Raw genomic sequence first — 19789 nt, forward strand, 5'->3', positions numbered from 1 at the left:
GACACAATTACAAAAACAAACAAACAAACAAACAAACAAAACCCTGCATGAATAGCAAATCTGTGTTGTTGTTCAGGTTTATCACATTAGCACAAGAAGTGGCTTAATAATCCAAATAATATTAATGTTCGTGCTTTATTTGGTTTTCTGTTGGAAATATCTTCAGCTCAACACTGGTTTCTTTGTTTGACTCATAGAACTTTTATTTTTACTTGAATCACCATGAAATACAGTTAAAAACCTTTCATGATTGAGTTTCAGTCATACAATGATCAAACACCCATCCCTCCATTAGTGTGTTATTTTCCATCACTTAATGTCCCCAGTATCCCTCCCGCCACCTCATTCCACCCCACGCCATGCTTCTGTGGCAGACAATTTCCTTCTTACTCTCTCTTTACTTTTGGACATTAGAGTTTGCATTACAGATACTGAGAGTCCACATAGAACTTTTTAAAAACAGATGCACTCAATTTAGATATTTCCATTGTAAGAGAAGAAAAATTACTGAATTCATGACAAAAATTGAAAGTTCTTACAGAAAATAATGTGAACAATTTCATATAAATATAGGTAGTTTTTACACATCAAATTATATGTGTAATATTATGTATACATATGATCCAATAATGTATCTTTGTTTTATTCCACTGAAAAATATATCTTGAAATGTGTGCATATAACTAAAGTTTTAACCCACTGTAGTTGAATCCCATGAAACTGCAAGCCAAATAAACTTAACCCTTCATTACTGAAAGATATATGAAAAATTTATGACTTTTCAATTATCACAGGCAGTGCTATGGAAGCATCATTTTAAGTACATTTTCCTCTCACAAACACATACATTTCCAGAACACTCTTCAAGAAGTAAATTAGATGCAGTTAAGATAATTTTTACATTACACCTTGAATTTTTACTTTAAGTATCTATTTTGTCAAGTTAACATTCAAAAAGTTTTCCCAAATTATACTCTACTAAGTATTAGATTATATCAGTTGTTTATCTCCAACCTCTCCAATAGAGAATAAAATCAAGTTTAAAAATGTTACCCTATCCTAATGCATGAAAACAGAGTTAAGGAGGATTCTCTTTACTGTGTAACATCTCTCCAGAGAATTACTGATAATGTACTGGCTGTGTTTGGGCAACTTAGTAACCTTCTCTGGCTCAGTTTTCTCATCTATAAAATGGAGCTAATGACAACAATATATAACTTAAAGGGTTGTAACTTGGTTCAAAGGGGTCTATTTGCCTACCTTGTAGTGTTCTTGTATTTCTTTCTTTGTGACTTAATCATATTAATACCTATTTAACCAATGTCTTAAATTTGAAGTAATCACTTGTGTTGCTGGGGACAGAGCAGGGATCAAGACCAAATAATCATTTTTATGGAGCTTAATTCCCAATAGGGAAGAAAAAAATGTAAATAAAAACACATCAATGTATACTGTTCTGTCAAATTAGGTCACTAAGTTTAAAAAATACTAAAGAAGGATGTAGAGGAGTAATGAGTAATGAGATACTACATAAAGAGTAACCAAATATTCTGTGTTTGACAGGGTATTTGGTTAAAATATAAAGAAAATGAACAATTAAGTTGAAGTGACAGAAAGCCCTGAGACAGGAATGTAGCTGCATGTTTAAGAAAGGAGAGAAATAGTGTGTATGTGTGTGTGTGCGCATGCATGTGCATGTGTGTGTGTTTGTGTGTGTGTACATATGGTGGGGTGGGGGTGGGGGGACTGTGTTGGGGGTGGAGGGATGCAGCGAGAGATGTCAGATTAAAGGAACCACGTTCAGATTCTAAATGCTCACATAAACCAGAAAGAGAAACAAGAACTTTAAATACAGAGCAACTAGGACAGTGACCTCTGAATGCTGACCTGCTCCTAAAGTAGGTTGAAAATTTACATGTCCTGCCCAAGCTGTTACCTGAGCATGGTCACAAGCAGCATTACCACTTGCCCACTGAGTAAAAGCTTTTAAGGAATAAAAGCCACAGCAGGAATCAAAGTTACCTTCACAAACCTGCCACAAGGCAAGGGCTGAGCAAAACTATCAGTTCTCTGAAGCTATGCACACCATTTTCATGTAACCCATAAGACCAATGCAAAGCATTTTGCTTCTCTGATGCACAATGCTTTTGTCAGCGGACAGACTGGAAAGAGAAATCCTGACCATGCTCAGTCACCAGAAAGTGAAAAAAGGTCTCTATGCTTCCTAAGGATACAGCACTGTCACCACTTTCAATTGCCCTTAAGACCAGCCTACCTCTGCAGATGGTTCCGTTCCCCACATAGCCAGGTTTGCAGGTGCAGCTGTGTCCCTGGACGGTGTTGGTACAAATGGCATTCTCGTCACAGTTGTGTTGCCCACTGCCACATTCATCATGCTCTGTTTGCAAAAGGAGAAAGAGACACTTTTTCATAAATTGGAATCACTGGTAGCTGTGAAAGTTCGCTGAAACTCAGCAAATAAAAACCATAGCAACAAGCATGTGCCCAGCTGCTCAATGACTGAAATGCTACCAATCTCAATCACTCTACAAGGGAATTCTCTTCTCTCACTCTATGGGTTAAACAAACAAAAACCAGTACCATCCTGGAAAGAAAGTACAGCTAGTAAGGTGCTTGCCTTGCATGCAGCCAACCAGAGTTTGATCCCTGGCACTCTATATGTTCTCTGAAGCCAGGAGTGATAAGGAAGGGGAGGGAGGGAGGGAGGGAGGGAAGGAGGGAGGGAGAAAGAAAAAAAGAAGGAAGAGAGGAAAAGATAAAGGGAGGAAGGGAGAAAGGAAGGAAGGAAGGAAGGAAGGAAGGAAGGAAGGAAGGAAGGAAGGAAGGAAGGAAGGGAGGCAGGGAGGGAGGGAGGGAGGGAGGGAAGGAGGGAGGGAGAAAGAAAAAAAGAAGGAAGAGAGGAAAGGATAAAGGGAGGAAGGGAGAAAGGAAGGAAGGAAGGAAGGAAGGAAGGAAGGAAGGAAGGAAGGAAGGAAGGAAGGAAGGAAGGTTGGGAGGGAGGCAGGGAGGGAGGGAGGGAGGGAGGGGGGAGGGAGGGAGAAGGGAGGGAGGGAGAAAGGAAGGAAGGAAGGGAGGGAGGGAGGGAGGGAGGGAGGGAGGGAGGGTGGGTGGATCAGAGACATCAAACAACTTATATAATTGGCATGACTGGTAAAGTAACCTTTACTCCAATATTACTGCATCTTCCATTTTCAGTAAAATTGTTTGCAAAGGCTCCAAGGCAACAGTCTTTAGAGTGGTTTTCTCTCTCACTGGAAAAACCTGATAATGTCTCAGGACACTTTTAATTTTTGTGGTTTAAGTAAGGGAAAAAAATGCATGAATCTAGTTAATCTAGGCCAGGTTAAGACAAAGAATTGTATAAATGCTCAAGAAAGCCACGAATCACGACCATCCTGCTATTCGTCAATTGCCTCGAGCAGGCCCCAGTAAAGTCTCCTTCATCCTAGCCCTGAGGCTATATTCAAGGCTCTTTAGGAGAATGAGACCCATCATTGTTACTGGTGTTTGGCATATAGGGTACGCCACGGGGAGTTTGCCAGACTCTGCTGTGTGGGCAGGTTACATTCGGTAGCCTGCCAGTTTGCCCAAAGTAGGAATTAGATAATAAAATGTCATATAAGACGTCGCGCGACCACAAATGCGGCTGCACAGTTCCAGGAGCTGGTTTTTATAGTCTCTGAGTCTTGGACGTTGATGGGAGTACACGGTGCCAGGGGGCCAGTTGGTGGGTGTGACCCCTGCCCACTGGAATTCGGAGGATCTGGGTGGAGGATGCTCAGCCCTGATCCGAGTAGGCTTGGAGATCTCAGCCCGGGGTCCCGCTTGCCTTTGTTCCTCTGCCGGTACCTTCAGGTGTGCGGAGAGTGGTCTCAGCATGGTGGTGGCTGGTCCTGGAGGTCTTCGGCTGCCAGAGCCCTGGTCGGGGCGGGGAGGAAAGCTCAACCAGCTCCCCTCCAAGGGACCACGGCGAGGACAGCCAGGCACGGGGGCATAAGACTACACTGTTCTCTCTTTTTATTTTTTAATTTTTTATATATATTTTTTCCATTTTTTATAATTTTATTTATTGAATCACAGTGAGAGCAGTTACAAAGCTTTTAAGTCTAAGTCTCAGTCATACAATGAAACACCCGTACCTTCACCAGTGCCCATTCTCCACCCCCAACAACCACAGTATACCCCCATCCCACACCCTCCCCCTGCCTGTGGGGCAGATGATTTTCACATTACTCTCTCTCTACTTGGATCACATTCACTATTTCGACACCAGACCCACCATTATTTGAGATTTTACCCCAACACTCAGATCTGCTGAAAAGGCAACAATAGACAATTTGTGTTCTATTGCTGGTTATGAATAACATATGATGTCATGTGGCTGCAGTAGGGCCATGTGGTTTTGAAATTCTGAAATTTTAACACTTAAATCTGGAGGGATTTCTGCCAAAAGCCACTGGGTTTAGAGATCTGCTCCTGAGTCTCTGGGATCATGGCCGTTGAGCAGCTTGATGAGGAGCCAGAGAGGCCAAGGCCGTTCGTGGGCGATGACTTGGGGTCTCGTTGGGGTGGGGAGGACAGGCCCGGCTCCACCCCCCCCATCCCATGAGGCCCAACAAGTTTCGTCACTGCGGGCCCAAGCCTGACTGTCCAATGACCTCTGGAGGATGACAGCCACCAAGTCGCCAAGAGGGAGCAGGCAGAGGGACAGCACCCTTTCCTCCCTGGGGCAGCCCGGCGACAGTAACGTACTGTGGAGTACGGGTGCATTTCTGCCAAAAGCCACTGGGTTTTAAGATTTGTTTCTGAGTCTCTGGGATCATAGCCATTAAGCAGTTTGATCAGGAGCCAAAGAGGCCATTCGTGGGCGATGACTTGGGGTCTCGTTGGGGTGGGGAGGACAAGCCCAGCTCCATCCTCATTCCGTGAGGCCCTGTGTGTCTCGTCACTGGGGGCCCAAATGTGACTATCCAGTGGCCTCAGACGGATGGTGGCCACTGGGCCGCCAGGGGGAACAGGCCAAGACACGAAACCTATTCCCACCTGGGTTGGCCCAGCACTGGTAGCCTACTGCAGAGACCAGACGCATTTCTACCTAAAGTCACTGGGTTCTGAGATTCGTTTCTGAGTCTCTGGGATCATGTCCATTAAGCAGTTCAATCAGGAACCAAAGAGGCCCTGCCTCCAATTATATAGCTGAGCCGGAGGTGGTTTGTGGGTGTGTTTCCCACATACCTAACTTTTGGCCATTTACTTTCTTGGTAAACTTTGCCCCAAGTTTTTGGGGTCTGGCCAAAGGCACAGCAGCAATTTTGGGGTATCTGGAAGTCTGAAGGTGCCATGAGGCTGCTGATGCACTCGCCTCACAGGTACAGATTGACCTGCTGGCGGCACCATACCCCCTACACTGTTCTCTTCCGGGAGCTGGTTTTTATAGTCTCTGAGTCTTGGCCGTTGATGGGATTACACTGCGCCAGGGGGCCAGTTGGTGGGTGTGACGCCCGCCTACTGGAATTCGGAGGATCTGGGTGGAGGATGCTCAGCCCCGATCCGAGTAGGCTAAGAAAGCCACAATAACAAAAAAACTGAACATCCCAAAATGTCAAAAGTACAAAAGTTGGAAAAACCTTCCTCTACAGTAAAAAAGAACCAAAAAAAAAAAAAACCCTCAAAACCAAAACAGCATAAGCAAGCACTCATGAGAAATTCATTGGCTCCTTTCAAACACAGAAGAAAATTCAAATGATATAGTCTGGCAAAGAGCATTTACCCACAGCACTTTTGAAAGAGTAGTCTTGTAGAAAGAACATGTAGGAATATAGGGGTGTACTCTGAGCAGGAAAAATATTTTTTCTTGGCATTTTTCTTAAATACCTTCAGCAGTTTAACTCTAATTTTCCATAAAGCTCATTTCCATAAAGTTCAGAATTTAACCTCTGGCTTGATATGTAGTAATATGGATATACATATTCAAATAGCTGCGCAAAACTTAATCCACAAGACCTGAGGAGAATTTATCTAATGCTATAAAATGGAACCATAGGATTCCAAGTTAAAAGCCAATAACTGATAAGTCTACTGATAAGTCACTGATAAGTCTACTTCCCTGGGGTAGCAAGAAAGTTTAAATCATCATCCAAATAATAGCTACATAAACAAACCACATGGAAACTTACACTCCTTATTTTCTTTAATATAGCATAATTGTCTAAAATTATTTTTGTGGGGAAAATCCTGGTGGTGGCTTGGAGGCCCAGGTTATTCCAGCAGAGGCTCAAAAATGCTGGGGGCCATAAGATCTAAAAATGACAGTGTACAGAGGGTCACAGAGTGCAGGGGCTTGAAATCAGTGTCACACACAAGAAAGGCCTAGGTTCTACCACTTAAGTCACATCTGTGCATTTGAAATCTTAAGAAGAAAACACAGCATAGGGTTATTTAAATTATAAAGTTTATAGAACATCTAAAATCACAGTTGAAAATCTGAAAAGAGTAACATTGAACAAAGCTAAAAACATATATAATTCCTCTATTGAACTGTTAAGATATATGAACCAATTAACTAAAATATCCTTGATTCTCAATATTTTTATTCTAAATGTTCTAGCAGAGATACAGCAATCAGAAAGGATAAGGACTACAGAATAGAGTTGGTTAGTCACCAACACATACACATGCACATGACTCCTAATTTAAAATCTTGGCTTTTCCCAAGAAAAGTTTTCTTGAGGTTTTAAGACCAAGCCAAACTTCCAGCTAAGGAATGCACCCAGATCAAGCAGTAAGTGGGGAGAGATTTAAGAGAACACACCACTAGACCCTGCTAAAGTTCTCCATAGTTCTCTGAACCCTGTGGATGACTGATCAAATCTGTAGACACATCAAGTCTGACACCATATAATGTGAGACAACCCCTCTTCCCAGAGTCCAAGAACATATATGCTAAGAGTTTGAAGGTTTTAATTTAAATTCATTTCATAATTATCAGGGTCTATACTAAGAGTACAAAGAACATTTATGATCTCTGCTTTCTATGGTCTGTGGCCACCAGAAATCAATATGTGAATGATAAGAAACCAATGCAAAGTGATCAATTTTAAGTCAGTGAACCTCTGCTTTATCAAGTAAACCAAATATATATTTAGAGTGAAAGGGGGTTCTGCAGAATAATTAAGCTTGAACAACATAGGGCATCATTTGAAATGACCTCAGCAGACCAATGTGAGTGATCATCCTGGATAAGTGGAAGAAAGGAAAAATGGAATGAGGGTGGAATGAAAGAAAACTCCTAAGACAGAAATTTGGAACTTCTATGATGGAATTTCCCTGCTAATGTAGTTTGAACTGGTCACTAAAGTGCTTATGATCTTCTCAGTTAGAATTGCCCTTACCTACCTGTTTATCCCCACCCAGTCCAGTGTTATTTAGGTAATAGTTTAAAGAAAATTCTAATATCGTTAAAGCACAAAATGTGACGCTTTCATAAACACAAATTGAGTAAACACAACTGTTCTATATAGTTTTACCTCTCAATAGCCTTCAAGCAAACTCTCTTCTCTGATGAGAAGTCCTCATTACTGTCCTGCAAATGCTTGTACACCTGTACTTCTCTAGCTTGTCACATTGCTTCACTGGCTGAAAATACTTTCTCCCAGTGAAACTTGAGTATCTGTGTCTCTACCTGAGTTCAGAAACCACTTCATATCCAAGCTCCTGTCATGAGGTTTCCCACACAACTGATCTATAATTCATGAATTTCACCCATCTTGGGACTTTTATTAAATCTAGTGGGACCAGAGTCCCACAGATAATACAGTAGGTAGGGCACTTGCCCTGCACATTTCAGATCTGGACTTGATCCTGCGCATCCCATGTGGTCCTCCAAGTACTGCCAGGAGTAATTCCTGGGCACCAAGCTAGAAATAACCCTTGAACATTGCCAGGTATAACCCAAAAACAATGTCCTCCCATTGTTCATCGATTTGCTCGAGCAGGCACCAGTAATGTCTCCATTGTGAGACTTGTTATTACTGTTTTTGGGATACCCAATACATCACAGGGAGCTTGCCAGGCTTTGGAGTGAGGGCAGGCAGTATACTCTTGGTAGCTTGCTGGGCTCTCTGAAAGGGATGGAGGAATCACGTGCAAGTCAGTCACGTGCAAGACAAACACCCTACCCGCTGAGCTATCTCTACAGACAGGATGTGAGGGCGATCTGGCTGTGACATCTGTCACCCCATTGATCACCAGGGTTGGTTCGGCTGATCTGGCTGTCTAGGTGGGTGTCCCCTTCCTCTTTCACTGCTCCATGGGCATCCATCCTGAAGCTGCACGCTCAGTGGAAGAGGATGACCTTTCCCCAATAGAGATGGACCGATCTTCAGTCAAGGGCATAGGAGTAGCTGTGCTTCTCTGCTAGAACCTCCAAACAAACTCTCAACCCAAAACCAAAAATAAATAAATAGATTAAAAACAAAATAAGTCTAGTATCTTTACCTCTTTGGAAGTAATCCTATTATAATATATGGTGATATTTCTGTTTTATAGTTAAATGTTTACTACTTTTAAATTTGTTTTCACTTCTGGGGACATACTTGTCAGTTTTCATGGCTTACTCCTGGCTCTGCACTTAGAGATAACTACTAGTGATTCTTAGAGAACCACCTGGGAGGCTGAAGATTGAATCTGGGTTGGGTGTGAGCAAGACAACCACTTTACAAACTGAACTATCTCTCCAAACCTACAGTAGAACTGTAGAGAAATTAATTGTGCCAAATTTTATACAAACCTCATTTTTTCTGCTTACTACTTTATGTAATATTATTCAGGTTAGAGTATACCAAGGATTAATCTGCATTGGTATGTGTGCATGTGCATACATGTGTGTGTACGTGTGTGTGTTAATTCTCTCAAAAATCACATGAAAAAATGTTTGACCATTTTACAACAAAAGAAGTGGGACCAATAATGGAATAATCTAGTAAATGGGAGAGTTTAGATTTATGGCTCTAGACATAGGGGTGACCAGTATGTCACTAAAGAGTTGGAAATAATATGGATGTGGTTGCAGCAAAATCAAATTCAGAAATGCCATGGAAAAATTAAATATTTTCTTTTATATGTATACACTAGTTCTAAATTCCCATTAAGATCCTTAAGGACAATGGCTACAAAACACATATTTCTTTAGCTTTATTCATGCCTAGGTTTTCAAGATAAGAGATATCTTCAAATCTAGTTTTGATGAAGTAGTACCTTTGAAAGTAATAAAAATCCCTTCAAGCTGTTGGAGAGACCAAAAAAAGGTGAAAGATAAGAATCTGTGAAAAGCAGCAAGGAACAGAGTTGAAGACAGTCTCCAAATCCATACAGCCCAGATTAGATGAGTCAGGGTCTTAGCCTTGTGATATATAAACAATGAGAAAAAAAGAAAACTTATTTCCTGGAATTGCTGTGGGGATTAAATTAGATAGTTTGAAATAGTACAGCATATTGAAACAAGTAAGTACTTCATAACTAGAAGCTTTTATAGTGACTTTTTTTTAAACCCTTCACTTCCCTTTGTTATTTCTGATCTTTTAATATCCAGGTTCACCTACTCAGCTATGCTCACCTCCTGGGTTGCAGTGCTTGCTGGACCTCTTCGTTCTGGTACTCACAAAACACTTGGTTGTAGTGTGCCTTTCTCCTTACCAGGCGAGTAATTCAGGGAGGCAATGATTGATTTGGGGAGTCTCAAAAGCAGTACTCAAGGTGTCTTGGGCCTGTGCCTAATTATATTAAACCTATTGGGCTGGTTGTTAAGTACTAGGGCCTGGGGATGTGGTAATGCACAGACCTTGTGGGCCAGGAAGTATCAGGATTGCCATACAATGCTAGGGTCCTCCAGAGCTGAATCTTCTCACATGTGGGAGACCATGTGGTGCTAGGGATGGACAATGGGTTGGGAATACTCTTGTTCTAGCGGCCTAACTCTGGGTAGGTATTTATAGTTTACTATAACTCATGTAATAGGATTACAATATTGTTAGGTGTATGGTCCTAATGTACAAAATTATTGCAGACTCCTGCCAGCAAAATGCTTACCTAACCTTATCTCTATGTCATCTAGGGTCTGACATTCCTTCACTCCTCCCACCTTTAGTTGATTGACAGCTATGAATTTAGAGCACATTGGTCCCTCCCTCAGCACCACCCCAGTGTTGGAGACCCTCCTGTGTGTCCCCATAGTAATCCCAATCAACTGATTCATCCCCCTCCCCCTCTGACTCACAAACCTGGCACTCACCAGCACATACAGGAATATAAACATATATTCATATAAACATATATCCAGGGCTATACAGGAATATAAACATATTCGAACTAAAATATAGCTGTTAAATCCCAAAGAAGTACCTGAGAAGACTCAATTATTCTTCTCAAGAAATAAGACTGTAAATTGTGCAGTTAAAGAAAGGACAGAAGATGAATGACTTGAATTTCACTATGATCTATTTGGAATATCAAACTCCTGGGGATAAAGGATACTGACTGTAGCATAAATTTCTCTCTCCACCGATGGAAAGACAATGACTTGAGAGTATAACCATAGGTATAGTGGCTAATACTTATTAAGATCCCATAAAGCATTATCAGTCAGATCCTTTCTCTTTAGTATTCCTTTCTCCTCCACTGAATGACTTAGAAGGACTAACTTATCTATGCCTGTAACTTTGTATTCAATTGTGTTTACATCTATGCACATATATTATGAAAGTATTTATATACTTATGTATATAAGTTAGTTCAATATATATATGACCGTTTGTTCATCCACACACCGAAGGGAATTTGGATTATTAATAATGCTTTGTTATCATAATAAAACTGTGATAAATATTTGTATACCAATGTTATATGAACACATATATTCATTATTCTGTTATAAACCTACAAGACCTGAGTACAGAATCATCTTGTCATATATATTAGGTTTTTTTAAGAAACTATCAAATGACTTACCAGAATGGCTGTACCATTTCCACAGCAATGTGTTTATGATCAGCTTATCCACATAACTGACAGCATTTGGTACCCTTGTGCCTTTATTTTATTTTGTTTGTGCCTTTATTTTAGCTACTGATATATGTGTGCGTTATGACACTGAACAGTGCTTCAATTTTTTTCCTTTTGACTTGCATCTTTATAATATCTAGTGATGTCAAACATCTTCCCACCTACACGTCCACCATATATATGTGTTTAGTGAAATATATGTATTTTGCATTTTCTTTTGGCAGTGTCAGGATTAAACCAAGGGTCTCACACATTGCTCTATTGCTAATCCACATCATTAATTCGCTTTTGTCCACTTTAGAACAGAATTGTTTACTATGATCTTAAGTTTGGGGAACTGTTATCATTGACTAAAGGCCCTTGATATATATATATATATATATATATATATATATTGCAAATACAATTTCAGTCCATAACTTGCATTGTAATCCTCACCAGTTTATTGCAATGCAAAAGGATTTACTTTTTATAAAATTCGATTGACCTACTTTGCATTTTTTTTGAATTTTTTATTAGTGAAACACCATGAGGTACAGTTATAGACATACATATTTTGTGCTTGGGTTTCAGTTATACAATGATTGACTACCCATCCCTCCACCAGTGCCCATTATTCATCTTCAATGCTCCCAGTATCCCTCTGAACCCCCATTCCCCCATCCCACCTCACCCCTATGGCAGGGCATTGCCTTTTATTTTCTCTCTCCTTTTGGGTGCTGTGGTTTGCAAAAGAAGCACTGAGTGGCAATCATGTTCGGTCTAAAGTCCACTTTCAGCATTCATCTCTCATACTGGGAGGGTCCTCCCAACACCCTTTATTTGGTGCTCCCTTCTCTATCTGAGCTGCCTTTTCCCCCTGCATGAGTGACTGGCCTCCAAGATATGGAGTGTTCCTCCTGGTACTTATCTCAGCTGTTCTTGGGTGTTAGTCTCCTATTTTGTTACTTTATATTCCCCAGATGAATGCAATATTTCTATGTCTGTCCCTCTATTTCTGACTCATTTCACTTAGCATGATACTTTCCATGTAGGAACACTTGTATGTAAATTTCATGACTTCATCTTTTCTAACAGCTGCATAGTACTCCACTGTGTGGATGTACCAAGAGTTTATTTAAGCAGTCATCTGTTTTTGACACTTGTGTTTTTTCCAGATTTTGGCTATTGTGAACAGCGCAGCAATGAACATAGAAGTGCAGATGTCATTTTGACTGTACTTTTTTGCTCTCCAGGACATTTCCGAGCAGTGGCATTGCTGGGTCAAATGGGAGCTCAATATCTAATTTTTTGAGAATTGTCCATACTGTTTTCCAAAAGGGCTGAACCAGTTGGCATTCCCACCAGCAGTGAAGGAGGGACTCTTTCTCGTCAGATCCACAGCAACACTGGTTGCTTTTGTTCTTTTGTATGTGGGCCAGTCTCTGTAATGTCAGATGAAATCTCATTGTTGTTTTGATCTGCATCTCCCTGATGATTAGTGATGTAGAGGATTTTCTCATGTACCTTTTAGCCATTCGTATTTCTTCTTTGGAAAAGTTTCTGTTCATTTCATCACCCCAGTTTTTGATGGGGTTAGATGTTTTCTTCTTGTAGAGTTCAACCAGTGCTTTGTATATCCTTGATATCAACCCCTTGTCGAATGGGTATTGGGTAAATATACTTTACCATTCTCTAGATTGTCTTTATATTCTGGCCACTGTAACTTTCAAGGTGCAGAAGCTTCTTAATTTAAGATAGTCCCATTTGTTTGTCTCCGTTTCCACTTAGTTGGTCAGTGGAGTGTCGTCTTTGAAGATACCATTAGCCTCAATATAGTGGAGGGTTTCGCCTACCTTGTCTTCAATGTGCCTTATGGATTTTGTCCTTTAGTTGAGATCTTTAATCCATTTTGATTTGATATTTGTGCATGGTGTTAAGTCGAGGTCTAAGCCCATTTTTTTTGCATGTGGTTGTCCAGTTATGGAAGCACCATTTGTTGAAAAGGCTTTCCTTATTCCACTTCACATTTCTTGCTCCCTTATCAAAGATAAGATGTTCATATATTTGGGGTTGTGTGTACGGATATTCCACCCTGTTCCTTTGGTCTGTGGCCCTGCCTTTGTTCCAGTACCAATACGCAAATAATGAGAGAGAGAAAAGTGACATGAAAAAAAAATAATCCCGTTCACAATCGTGCCTCAGAAAATTAAATACCTCAGAATCGGCCTAACTAAAGAGGTAAAGGACCTCTATAATGAAAACTACAAGACGCTACTCCATGAAATAAAAGAGGAAACGAGGAAATGGAAACATATCCCTTGCTCATGGATAGGAAGAATTAACATTGTCAAAATGGCAATACTCCCGAAAGCATTATACAGATTCAACACAATCCCCATAAGGATACCCATGAAATTCTTCAAAGAAATAGATCAAGCACTCTTGAAATTCACATGGAACAACAAACTCTCACGAATAGCTAAAGCAATTCTTGGCAAAAAGACGTGGGGAGGAATTACCCTCCCAACCTCAAACTCTACTACAAAGCCGTAACAATTGACCTACTTTAAAAAATATTCATAGAGTTTTTATTTTCATATCTGAAAGCTGTTTTGCTAATTGTAATTCTTTTTGCTTTTTTGGGGTCACACCCAGTGATGCACAGGGGTTACTCCTGGCTCTGTGCTCAGGAATTACCCCTGGCAATGCTCAGGGGACCATATGGTATGCTGGGAATCGAAACCCGGGTTGGCCACATGCAAGGCAAATGCCCTACCCATTTGCTATTCCTCCAGCCTCTCTTTTTGCCTTTCTCAATAGTTACATAGCTTCATAGCTCATGTTTTAAACCCATGATAATATATGTATATATTTATATTAGTCAATTTTGTATGTGGTATAAAGGTAAAAACAAATACTTTTAAGCTTACAGAACCTCACATAGGGCCATGACCCTAGTTTAAGCTCGGATTTGGAAGAAAGCTTAAAAGAAAAGGAAAAATCATTTTCTCCTCATAGGATGATGAAAATGCTGTAAAATTAGAAGTTACAATAGTTGTACAACGATGGAAACATACTTAAAACTATTGAATTGTTTACTTTGATTAAATGAACTTTATGTTATCTAAATTATACCTCAAAGTCATTAAAATTTTTAAAGGGGAAACTCCTAAAAAAAGTTATCTAATTTTCCTCTCTGATCATATCTTTGGTGTAGTGGTAAAGATCCATTTAGAAGCCATACTTGGATGAAATTCTCCCTCACGGATATATATATATATATATATATATATATATATATGCACATATATTTATATAGAATAAGAAATATATATGTATATAAAAGAAATGTTTGCTCATGTGCTAATATCTTAGATTTTATACCATGCTCCCTTAATTTTTTAAAGTGTATTTAGAGCTGGAGCAATTGCACAGCAGGTAGGGTGTTTGCCTTGCACATGGCCGACTGGGTTTGATTCCTCCATGCCTCTCAGAGAGCTGGAAAGCTACAGAGAAGATCCTGCCTGCACGGCAGAGCCTGGCAAGCTGAGTAACAACAAGTCTCACAATAGAGATTGTTACTGGTGCCCACTCAAGCAAACAGATGAACAACGGGAGGACAGTGCTACAGTGCAGTGCATTTAGAGCTGGATAATAGAGGAGGAAGGCACTTGCATAGCCACACGCTGATAATATTCCCAGAACCTCATACTGTCTCCCAAGCACTTCCAGGGCTGAACTCTTAGCACAGAGCCAGTAATAAGTCCTGTGACACAAAAGCAAAGGGAAATCAAACAAAGCCCTACACTTATTTGATATTAATATTGAATGCAGAGAAAAGAAAAAATATGTAAAATGTTAATGTATCAATTTTAAAATGATACCAATTTTTTGAAATGTGAAATATGAAAATCTATGTTTTAGGTTGCAGAACATGTTATTTATAATCAGCCTAACATAGTGATTAAATTTGAGAATCCGTAATTCTAAGTTAAAAAATGTCCTCTAGTTGCCAAACTAATATGTAAATATAATTCATCATTGGGAACCAGACTGTACACTCAGCAATCCCCTTTTATAATTTTCTATATCTTAGGTAAAAGTTTTGGGAAGGATATTTAATTTTCACATTGGTTATTACTATACTCCACAGAGTGGAAACTTGAAGCTGCTAAGATCTTTACCTCAATACTAAGACTTTGTGTATACCACAAATCCATTTTTCTCTACTTCAGGAAATATCACCCTAAAAACATGCAGGCATTTCCACTATCCTGTTCTCATTGTGAGTGCTTTAGTTCAGACCACTTTTACCTCCAAGATTCACAAACCCCATTAAATTCACAGCTCCCTCTGAGAAATCTAGTTCCTTTAAAAATATGCATTGATTTTGTCTATAAATTGGAAACTCTGTGTTATAGGCCAAAAGGACATGGCTGTACAGTTTCTGAGTAGAGGGTGAGGAAGCAAAAGAAACTAGTTTCCATCTTTCCTAATTCCCCCATGCAATAAGAAACAAAACATGAGTCAGTGATTCTAGATCAAGTGCTTTTCTATAAAGATATATAGTATCAAATATGGCAAGTTTTAGATGATGTATATCAATCATTTATATGTACTTTAGGCTGGAGCAATAGCACAGCAATAGGGCATTTGCCTTGCACGCGGCTGCCTGGCCAAGCCAGGTTCGACTCCTTCAATTCCTCTGCCCCTCTCACAGAGCCCAGCAAGCTACCAAGTGTATCTCACCCCCACAGCAAAGCCTGGCAAGCTACCCATGACGTATTCAATATGACAAACACAGTAATAAGTTTCACGATGGAAACGTTACTGGTCCCGCATGAGCAAATTGATGAACAACCAGAGGACAGTGCTACAGTGCTACTTATACGTACTTTAATATACACATTAAGTCTATAAAATGTGTTCAAGTGTGAGCAGTGATTTACTCTGAAGACTTGGACAGAAGACAAGCAAATATGCTATTTATTTCATTTTTACTTTTCAATTGTTTCAAAATTTTATTTCTCAAATTTGCACTCAATTCTATTTAGAAAAAGGAAGGTTTGAAGACTGCCAGCTATAGATACACATTTCTGCCCTGGATGCAAACCTGAAAGAGGTTGGAAAAACTCATTGTGCTTTAGTTTCTATCTGCATGGACAACTATTTCATAGTAGAAAATTAAAAAATTTGGTTTAGACTTTGTTTTCTCAGAATCAAAGAGATTCTGTGAAGAGAGATGTCTGTAAAATATTTATTCAATACTTATATAAATACAACTTCGGCATCATATTTAGAATAGAGTTTGAGCTCCAAATAGGGAAAGGACTCCAGCTACTAACATCAATGTCTCAGTAAAGTACGGCACGTGCTTTTCATTAACCTTTCCTCAATTCCAGGAAGATTTAACTAGGAGCTTTGTTACCTTCCCATGCTGGAGTGATAGCACAGCAGTAGGGCCTTTGCCTTACAAGCGGCCAACATGGCCGACCAAAGTTCGATTCCTCTGCCCCTCTCGGAGAGCCCGGCAAGCTACTGAGAGTATCTCGCCCACACGGCAGAACCTGGCAAGCTACCCGTGAGGTATTCGATATGCCAAACACAGTAACAACAAAGTCTCCAATGAAGACGTTACTGGGCCTGCTCGAGCAAATCGATGAACAATGGGAGGACCGTGACTGTGACCGACCTTCCCATAGGTCCTCATAATTCTGAGTTCAAATCCAGCTTTGTCAAGTGCTCACTTTTATGAATTAAATTAAATATATTATAGGTGTCTGAGCCTTTGCATTGCCAATGAGTGTAGAGCAATACAAACCATCACATAGAGGTTTGGAGGAGATTTGCATACCAGGTAAGTAATGTGGTTTTAATGTTTGTTTTGTTCCATAGATATCATTTAGAAATGTATCATTCACTGTCACTGTCCTCCTGTTGTTCATCAATTTGCTCGAGAGGGCCAGTAACGTCTCCATTGTGACAATTGTTACTTTGTTTGGCATATCGAATAGGTCATGGGGAGCTTACCAGGCTTTGCCGTGCGGGCGAAATACTCTTGGTAGCTTGCCGGGCTCTCCAAGAGGCAGAGGAATCGAACTCGGGTCAGCCATGTTGGCTGCTTGCAAGGCAAATGCCATTAAACCACAAAATTACTTAAGAACTAAACTGTGGCTCAGGGCTTCCATTAAATCCCTATTTCAATGAGAATTTTCAAGATAAAAGAAAGAATATGGAGAGATTCCTCAATGGGCTGGAGCACCTGTCTTGCAAGCAGAAGTTCTGGGTTCCACCCACTATTGTGTCCTCTCATCAGCACCAGGAGAGACCCCAAACACAGAGGAAGTAGGAGGCCCTAAGTAGTACCAAGTATAAATAAATTGAAATAAAACTGTTGGATAATTTCATTCATGTGTGAAATATAAATAATGAAGTTAAACAAACGTAAAAACCATGAAAAAGAATTTCTCGGTTCAGTGAAAACTGAGGTGGGTTCTGGAGGGTGAGGGGATGAATGAGCATAGCGATCTGTAAGGGGGTGGAAAAGATATTCTAAACCAATTATCAAGGGCAATACCTATTCCTTGAAAATATCGAATGAGGAAATATTTAATGAGGCTTAAGAAAATCTTATGGTGGCTACAGTTCTTTGATGAGCATTCTTGAAAATCTATCACAAGAAAATCCCTGGGGCAGAGGAAGTCACTGAGCACTGTCAGTCTCCAGCCCAGAGAACGAAGTTTTTTACCTTGGTATTGTGGTCTTTAGGTGGGACACAGTCCCAGGGCCCCAAGGGGGGTTCTCATCTCTCCAAGGCATGTGCTCCAAAACTTCAGCGACTTGCACAGCCTCAGTAAACTTCCTTAATGGTTCACACATGCAGCTTCCTTCTTCCTTGCTAGTGGTGGAGTGTCCCCACCAGAGAGGGCAGAATACCAGACACAACTAAGATGCCATCCCTGCAGAGCTGACTGGAGTTCAGGAGATGTGAGGGGAATGTGCAGGGAGGCTTCTGTGACTTAATTCCTCCATAAAGGAGGAGAAAGGAGAGGAAGAAGATAAGGACATGAAGGATGAAGAGAAACAGATCGCACAAATGCTATGATTTTTTTTCTATTCTATTTTTCCCCCTTTTCAACAAGATGTGTAATAGATGGAGGAGGGGGGATAAAGAAAGAAATTCCCTTCCATGTTAAGTAATTATGTAAGACCAATTAAGAGTTAATAACGTGTCCGGTCACAGGCAATGCATGAACAGAGAGAGACATTAGTGCTTTCTTTATAGTGCCCCCATTCTAGAGAAAAAGCAAGTCTTTTAAAACCCACACAAGGGTTAGACGCAATGCTGCACAGTGTGAGAATATAATCTAGGCAAGAGGCAAGGTAAATCTCCCTGGAGGAGGTAACAGTTAATGAAAGGAAGGGGGCTGGAGTTAGGTAAGTGAGGCAGGGTATCAACCTAGAAAACTAATAAATGGAGCCCAAGGTAAAAAGCTCACATAGTAAAGAAGTGGAGATGATAGCAAAGAGACACCTCTGAAGTTGCTACAATGAGTATGGGATGAAACAAAAAGCAGAGCAAATAACCTCTTTATACTCAGAACATGCATACCAGGACCTCTCTGCCTCTCGAAGGAGAACAAGACTGTCGTAAATAAGCCTCACTGCCCATGTCATAGCCAGAGGTTAACACTTAGGATTCACAGCGAGTGAAAAATGCCATTTTTTTCTTTGTGTCTATGACATCTTTTATAAAAATGTTCACGTTGATATTTCTCATAACATTTATTCTGCAATACTCTCTCTCAAGAGGCCCAGTCTAAGAATCTTTTAAAACAGTGTTGGCCTTACGAAGGCCGCTGAGTATCTTTCATGCAAACCATAATGCCCCCAAATTAGAGAGAGAATAAGAAGGATAGTACCTGCCATTGAGACAGGGAATGGGGTAGGGTGGGGTGGGGGTGGCAGGTGGGACACTGGGAACAATGGTGGTGGAAAATGTGCACTGGTGGAGGGATGGGTGCTCCAGCATTGTGTGACTAAAACATAATCATGCTAGTTTGTAACTGTATCTCATGGTAATCCAATAAAACTTCTTAAAAAAACTGTGTTGGCCTTAAAAATGTGTTTGTGGGCAGGAGATATGGCACAGCCAGTAAGACACTAGTAAACCTAGATTTGATCCCTAGTAGCACATATCATCCCCTGAACATCACCAGCAGTGATTCCTGAGCGCAGAATCAAGAGTAAGTCCTGAGCACAGACAAGTACGGTCTGACATCCTACCTGCTACACTCCACTACGGAATGTTATTTGCAAGATAATGTAGCAGAAAGTACACTGAGGGTTTTTTACGGCTAAATCAAAAGTGGAAGTTTGTGGAATGCTTTTTCTTGGGGCATTCTGTCTCAGGACCTCCTGGAGCCCAGAGACCACACTGTGAAAAGCTAAATTCAAGACAGTGTTCTCATCTGAGCCAAACTCTTAATGAGAATCAAGTCAGGCACCAGGCAAGTGAAGAAACAAGTGGCAGATTACATGTTTCAGCTGTTTGACTTTCCCCTGTCCTTGAAGCTTTACCAGCTGGGGTTGAGGAAAGAAGGAGACAGAAGCCATTTCTATTGGTCCCTGTCTGGATTATTCACCTACTGACTTTATGAGGTAGTAAAATGGTGACTGCTTTACACCAAGCTCTGGGCAGCCATTCCACCACAGATAACCAGGCCGC

General features: G+C 40.5%; 1 protein-coding gene across 2 annotated transcripts in view; it reads right to left on the reverse strand.

Annotated features, from left to right (window-relative positions):
- The window catches only part of NELL1 (neural EGFL like 1), a 1007676-nt gene that overhangs the window by 356458 nt on the left and 631429 nt on the right, over positions 1 to 19789 (reverse strand). For both annotated transcript variants that reach the window (XM_056131034.1, XM_056131033.1), the window contains exon 14: positions 2276 to 2398. In XM_056131034.1, the coding sequence (XP_055987009.1) occupies positions 2276 to 2398 (123 nt within the window). The remainder of the gene's footprint in view (positions 1 to 2275; positions 2399 to 19789) is intronic.

The sequence above is a fragment of the Sorex fumeus genome, unplaced genomic scaffold (genome assembly GCF_029834395.1).
Source record: "Sorex fumeus unplaced genomic scaffold, SorFum_2.1 ptg000007l, whole genome shotgun sequence".
Lineage (NCBI taxonomy): Eukaryota > Metazoa > Chordata > Mammalia > Eulipotyphla > Soricidae > Sorex > Sorex fumeus.